The sequence below is a fragment of the Phoenix dactylifera genome, chromosome 15 (assembly GCF_009389715.1).
Source record: "Phoenix dactylifera cultivar Barhee BC4 chromosome 15, palm_55x_up_171113_PBpolish2nd_filt_p, whole genome shotgun sequence".
NCBI lineage: Eukaryota > Viridiplantae > Streptophyta > Magnoliopsida > Arecales > Arecaceae > Phoenix > Phoenix dactylifera.
Genome location: NC_052406.1, coordinates 2,780,817 through 2,788,115, shown reverse-complemented (window position 1 = coordinate 2,788,115; position 7,299 = coordinate 2,780,817). Strand labels below are relative to the sequence as shown.

At 37.4% G+C, this 7,299-nt stretch overlaps 1 protein-coding gene across 1 annotated transcript; it reads right to left on the bottom strand.

The window, feature by feature from the left end:
• Nucleotides 1-1,739: 1,739 nt before the first annotated feature.
• Nucleotides 1,740-5,311, bottom strand: LOC103704211 (protein DROOPING LEAF). Its single transcript, XM_008787407.2, has 7 exons — nt 5,146-5,311; nt 4,270-4,401; nt 3,639-3,735; nt 3,498-3,546; nt 2,275-2,350; nt 2,071-2,142; nt 1,740-1,961 (listed from the first exon to the last, which is right to left on the bottom strand). Exons 1-7 carry the CDS (start codon nt 5,212-5,214, stop codon nt 1,896-1,898), a joined length of 561 nt encoding a protein of 186 aa, XP_008785629.1. The 5' UTR covers nt 5,215-5,311; the 3' UTR covers nt 1,740-1,895.
• Nucleotides 5,312-7,299: the final 1,988 nt, after the last annotated feature.

Genomic DNA, 7,299 nt, shown 5'->3' with positions numbered 1-7,299 from the left:
AAAAAATCCTCCCCAAATGCATGAGCTTAAAAAAAAGTCTAACCTGTCAATTGAACTACAGAGTTAACAAGTCTGTTCATGAATCATGACCCCTTAGCCCGAGTGTTCCACATCATGTATGTCTGAAAATTCAGTGTACACAAACAGCTTACAGCTATAATGGAAACGACGTTATCACTGATATGACTGAAAACGCCACAGTGTGTAACAGCTCAACATTCTTCTCCTTTACTTGAATAATATGAAGAATAAGAAGAAGAAAGGACCATACAAGGATTTGGAGAACAAAACAAGATAGATGGGACTGGTAAGGAGATAGTCTTACAAGGATTAAAAAAAAAATTACTGGCACTGCGATGATTTTTTTCATTTTTGTCAGTTATCCATTTTTTGAGATTCGAGAAACATTTCTATCTCTATTTCAATGGATTCATGGTAAAGACACAGAAAAACATATAACCTGGTTTTGTTTTACCAGAATGAAATTATGAAGTTGGATCTCTATAGTCTAAACTACAACTAAAGAAATCCTCTACAAGCCTATCAACAGCCAACTTTCTATGATCCATGTTTTTCACTGAAGCCCTCGTTCATTTAAGACTAATAAATCCTTGTATCATTTTAATCAAAAAATTACCCATATAAATTTGCCAAAATGAAGAATCATTTACTAATCAACTTGGGCATCTTCATTAACAATTCTCAGAAAGAATTTAAAGCCACTAGTTTAGATGGCAATTCAATTAGAATTTAGCAGTACATATGACTAAAAGATGACCGTAATACTGAATCCATGTTGTTGTATTACTCCTGATGGAACCAAAATATTAAATTATAACTCTTCAATTGTACATATTAAAGAAGATCAGGCATGTTTTAGCTCAAAGAACATGGTTAGATAGCTCCATCACAACCATCACTGAAGTCACTCATCACAATACCATATCTACACGGAAATGTTCCATGGTTAATGCAGATGCACATATCAGGACGAGGCCACATTATGTTAAGAGAATGGAATGAAAGAATGGCTATACATTCTATGAAGTGATGCAGAGAAAGTAATTGATAGTCAATTATACATGAAAGGCATTTCTCTGGATATAAATGAGTGGGATTAGGGTTTTAAACCACGGTTTTACTTTTGCTGACTGAAGAGGACTTTCTTGAAGAAGTGGTTTATGGCAAGGTGCAAGAAAAAATCACAAGTTTGATTAAAAGAAGTTTATGTATGAATATTTCTTGCGATACCTAATGGAAAAATTAAAACATGATGATGGACAATACCTTTCTAAAATTTCAATAACCACATCTTAGTTTAATTTGCATGAATGTATACACCTTCAAAACCTCCTTATAAGCTTCATCCTTGCTGTATCCAATCTTGATATGAAGATCTGACATGTTGTGGACTAAACACAAGATATAGAGGTTAGGATGCATGCAGACACAAGTTTTATATAACTCTACATGAATCTACCTCCAGGAATTATAAATTTTTTACACTAATGGAAGATCACTTAATCTTATACTACTAATGACATCCCTCTATTTTTAAGCTGTTAACTGTGAACAATAATTCATTTCTCTCTCTCTCTCTCTCTCTCTCTCTCTCTCTCTCTCTCTCTCTCTCTCTCTCTCTATGTGTGTGTGTGTGTGCGGGATACATGCGGGCATGCACACGCATGCATGTGGGACTGTGCGTGTGCAAGCAACTGAGGGAGTGAAACATCCATATAGCACCAAACATAGCATCAATTACTACATACTACTAGAGTTTCATACCACATAGGGAAGAATATTTCCATAAAAAACGTACACCATAAAACACATCATCAAGAAAGACAAAAGGGTTGATGTGTTGATTAGGTAATTTAAGGAGCTGATTAGTAAACCTAGTCTTTGTGCTCCAATTGCTTGAAAGCATCAAATCTTTCCACTGTCAGACCATTTTCTCTTTCCTGCACCATTCAACTCAAAAGGATAGACTCTGTCAAGCATGATAGGAAACTGCCTACAATACTGACTTATTTGCAGACAAGATATATGTAAGTGTTTTACTGCACTTACATGTGGAAAGATTACTGTTCCTGCTGCTCCATCAGAGGTTGTTGTCGAGCAGTGTGGATCGCACTTGGCCCACTGTAGTGATTTGTGGATCATGAGGGATCCAAAGAGTAGGAAAAACATAAGACAAGAACAAGAAATTGTTGTAGTGCAATACAGGCCAAGGTTTTGGTTTTTGGAAAACAGTGTCAAAAGGATATATCATACATTCTTTGCAGCCATGCTAAATGCTTCTCGATGAGGAATGTCAGGTTTGGCAGCTTTGATACGCTGTATTTCCTCCCTATCATGATTCCAATCTCAAGTAAATGAATTCTGTTGATTTTAATAGAGCTATAAAATGAACAATGTAGTTGTCTATTGCATTCCCAATAATGATATTGCATGTACTTTTTTATTGGAACTGCTCAGGAGGCCACCAATTTTAGCAGTTTGATTAATTGACCTAGACCAGGACTCACTAGACATCCAATTTAAGCATCACAATTGCTTGGCTAGACAAAAATATTGTTTTAACCAAAAACATGTTCTATTTCTCCCAATATAAAACGAGACAACAAAAACATGTTTCCTTCAACAACCTCACATGGACACAAAATTTAACTGGGCAAGGCAATTAATCGCACAACTAATTAATGGATAAATTCATTCATCAGATACAATATAAAGATTACAATGTATATTATGGTGCACTAGCTAGCTCATGATTTTATTGAAGGAAGTTAATTATATATTAAGTCAATTATGAAGGCTTTATTTTGTTGGTTCCAGGATCTCTATATGTGAAGAAGATAAACTAAATGTTCGTCAAAATCACGTAACATTTTTCAGAATGCAGACCACATATTTCATTTAGCTAGATTGAGGAGAGGCATTCTGAGATGACATGTGTATTGAAGGATCCTGGTTCATTAGGAGTAGGCTCTCATGTAAATTCAAAAGAAAAGGAAAAATGAGAGGGAAGAAGAAGAAGCTTGTTTGAGAAAATTAGAGTGCCAACATAAGGGAAGGTAACAATATATAGTTTATCTGATCCTCAAATTATATCAGAACATTTTGCATATGAGTTAAGTTACTAGAAATTTACAGTCGCAATGCTCCTAGAAGATTAGTTCACAATGCTCAAGTCCCCATAAAAAATTTTGGTCTTTTGTTATTTTAATATGTGACTGCTACCTCACCTTCATATTTTTCCCAACAATAGCAATGACTAGATTATGGAGCACAGTATCATTTTCATCGTATTGTTGATTGCATTATTTTTCTCCATAGCCTCTTAATTACAGCATGCCTCTTGGTAGATTGGTCAGCTAAGAATCGTGAGAAACATTTATGACGAGCTCCAATTCAATAGTAAGCTTATCCATGACAGGTACTACTGGGAAACAAGTTGACAGTGTAAGTAGTAATATGACATTCTTGTTTCTTACTTCATGAAGCGATTGTAAGCTGATGGAAGTCGGTGTTTCTTCTCTGGAGCTGCCATCAAGAAATCAACCAAAATAGATAGCAGAACAGAACAAGGAGAGACAGAGAGAAGTAAAAATATAGCAAAGAAAGAAATATATTACGTTTCACGACAAATGATGCTTTGGGGATCATTTGCTCGCTTGATATCGATGAAGATGGTGATGAAGGCTGACCCCTCCAGCAGTCATTGCAGGGACCCTAATTGACAATGAAGATAAATGACACATGTAATGAAACACCCCATCTTTCTCTCTTACTGGAAAGCAGATTTAAAAGCAACATGAACGATATAAAGAAGACACGAGTAGGTCTATGACCTATCTAGTCTTATCTAGCCTCTGATATCAGTGGTACTGTCCATGGAAGTTAGCAAGCATTGGCACTGATATAAATGAGTGCTTTTTTTCTTTTTAAAAAGGGTCATGGTAGTCCATCAAGGTGACTTAGAAGCGATGGTAAAGTACGACTCAACTTAGTGCAGAAAAGCTAATTGAGAAGAAAAAGACAAGGAAACCTGGTAAAAATTTCATGCTATAAACTAGTAAGCAATCCAATGTAGTGTGCACATGCATAGGTTAAAATCCTAGTTCATGTACAGATATACCAATCCATTTTGCACCATTTTTATCGAATTCTGAATCACAAAAAGAGTATTTATGCTAAGCAAAACTGACATGAAATCCGGTTAGTGTTAATAATATGAAGCAATTAAGGAAGACTGCCGCAGAGAACCTGAAATGCCATCTGGTGGTCAGTGGGGCAAAGGGTTTGCATCATGGGCCTGGGGCTAAGGAAGGAGAGATGGTTGCAATGGCCGCATTTCACAGTCACTGTGTCCATAAGCCATTTAAATGGCACTCCAACCTGCAACCACCAAAGATGCCGTCAAGACATGAGTTTGTAGGCATATGTTCACAGCATCCCCGGATCATGATCTCTCTTCAGAGGCTCCTATCTGCAAGCAAGTTCCACTATTTCTTCCACAATGTAAGAGAGCAGAGATGATATTATCAATATGAAACATCTTATTTTGGATCGCCAGAAGATATCTCATGTAGTTCATCGCAATAATTCCTTTGCCAGGTGATAAAAACACTGACAGTACCAATTAGATAGTGAAGTATGGTTACAAATGGAAGAGATCAGGTTTAGCTCTGGATGCGAAATAACTTGATGAGACAACTAAAGTGGATGAAATAAAGAGAAAATATATGGAGAGAAGAGTTGCAGAAGCAGCCGGAAGTAAGTGAGCTTCTTATATCTGCAGCATATATTAATCGTTTAAAACCGATCTCAAATTGTTGAAGGAAATGATCTTCTTTCATGCACACATGTATACATCTCTGAAAATCTCATTGGTGGTCTTTCAAGGGTGTAGCCCTATTTGTGATGCAAGAGGGAGCTAAATTAGGTGGAACACAAGAAGTACACATGGTGATTGCAGGAGAGCAATTCTCAAAACTTCCAAGTGGTCTTATCTTATATATCTACTACATAGTAAAATCAAGCAAATATAGAAGATAAAGATTCGACAGCTTTCTTTCCTCCGTGGACATATCTAAGAACTTCATTGGGAGGGCTCCGAGTATGTGAACTGTGAGAGATTACCGCTAGAACAGTGTTGCAGTAGGTGCAATGAACGTAGCATACGTGCTCGGTGGGAGGAGCCAAATCCATTAGAAGTAGTAGTAAAAGAAGGAAGGCAAGAGCAGAAGAGAAGCTAAGAAGAAGAGAATGGGAGGAGTGGTAGAGCTGGCCGCTTGGGCTGAAAAGGAGGGAGCTTCCAAGGGAAAATGGATATGGTGAATAGGGTTTCCATTCTAGCAATAATGCCCAGGGGAACCCACACACATGGGACGTACGGCCAAACCCACCCGGGCTACTACAAAACAAAAGGCATACGACATACTTTTTATCGCGATATGTGCGTCGAAAAACACGAAGGATGCAGGGTCTGGACGCCATTTCATTATGTTTCTATCTGGGCGAACCTAACATTTTTTTCTGGGCAATTGGAGGAGCTAATACTTGGTTGGAGGAAGAGACTTCCTTTTATAGCTTTTTAGACGACTGAAGGAAGACACACACACACACACACACACACACACACACACACACACACTAAGGTGTGCAAATTAAATTCCATCTTTTTATATTTATGATTTAAGATGCATGCTCAACAAGAAGTTGTGAGGCTGTCGGACCAAATAATGCAAGTTTGATCAATATGCATGTCGCCTTTCTAAATGCTCGAGTTTATAAACCAGAAATATGGTTATTTAGGTGGCAAATTGTTCAATGTTATAGTTCTAGCAACTTGGTTCTTTGAGAAAATGACAAAGTTGAGATTTTAAATGCCTTAGATGCTATTGGTGGAACATATATCATAAAACCAAGTGGCTTGCTAATTGGCTTGTCATTAATGCATGCTGATATATAAACATGGTTAAATGCGCACGCTTAAGAAATATAGTATGTATCACTCATATAATACAGTCAACGGAGTTATCCAAATATAAGACATGGAAAATGGTTGCTTGAACATGATAGATATAGCAATTTGTGAATAGCCACTTGAACATGATAGATATAGCAATTTGTAAATAGGCATCATACATTCTAAATCTCATCATAGTGAGATGTAAAAATAAGAGAATCAACAGTCATGTTAATGATTCGTTTTCTATTGAAAGCTAGTAATTAAGTAGAGTTATTGATCTAAACATGTGAGTTTGTAGTGATTATGATATAGCACAAGCATGAGAGACTAGGTGAGCACCTTTGAGATTCATCCAACCTATGTGAATTTGTCAACTCTTAGGCATAAAATACAAATTATTCTTCCTCAAAATTTTTATCATTCATTCAAAACCTAAAATACCCGATTGAATTCAAAGTAAAGAAACCTTAAGGAAAAAAAGATCACTATTAGCTGGCGAGCAGGAAGAAAAGACCTTTTTTCTTATTAGCAAAAGTTAAACTCGAAAAAATCAAAGAACAAGCTTACAAAATTCTTCTAAACCTAGTAAGAGTGTCCACAGAAGTATAAGAAGAATGTGTTGTCTGAATTTCTGAAGAAAGCTACGTGCATTCATCGCTGAAGTACAAATTATACACTGCGGGATCCCGACCAAACCTTGATACAGCTGCCAATGACAAACAATACACCACCCGCAAACGAGGTTAATTTGCAAAAACCATGCATGAGTCCCCATTAGACCCAATCACAGAGATCATCACAATACTTGGTGGATTCAACAGTTGCAAGTCCCACCAATTTCATGACATCAGAGTTTAAGTCATGATACTATTGGCTCCTATCGATCAAGTCATGAAACGTTATCTATATAAAAACAAATGACCAAACGTATCCATCCATCCACCCACCCACCCACCTATATTAATAGTTAGTAAAGAACATATCCAAGATATATACGTATCACGATAAAATAGGAGGGGAAGGGTAAGAAGGAGGAGGAGGAGTGAGAAAGCGGGACGAAGGATGGGAGGAGGGGAATCAGTTGTCGCTATCGAAGAGGGTGGGTCAGTGAGAGCCCGCGGTGATGTGACGATTCCTCGGTTTCCAACTGGGGTAAAAGTTGGCCTCCCTCCCCCACGCTCTTACTATTTGCCGGCTTCGTGTAACTGCGTCTTTACCAACGCGATGCCAGCCACTGCTTCCGCCACACACCCTACCTATATACTTCTCCCCACCTTGTAGTTTTATCTTATCTTTTTTCCACGAGCTCACACACTTGTCTC

What these genes read in the sequence shown, in the direction of transcription:
- LOC103704211 (XM_008787407.2), bottom strand. Translation starts at nt 5,214, where the DNA reads ATGGATTTGGCTCCTCCCACCGAGCACGTATGCTACGTTCATTGCACC. An exon ending in ACTGCAACACTGTTCTAGCG is followed by an intron (nt 4,402 to 5,145) that starts GTAATCTCTCAC and finishes TGGTGGTTGCAG; the next exon opens with GTTGGAGTGCCATTTAAATG. An exon ending in ACCACCAGATGGCATTTCAG is followed by an intron (nt 3,736 to 4,269) that starts GTTCTCTGCGGC and finishes ATTGTCAATTAG; the next exon opens with GGTCCCTGCAATGACTGCTG.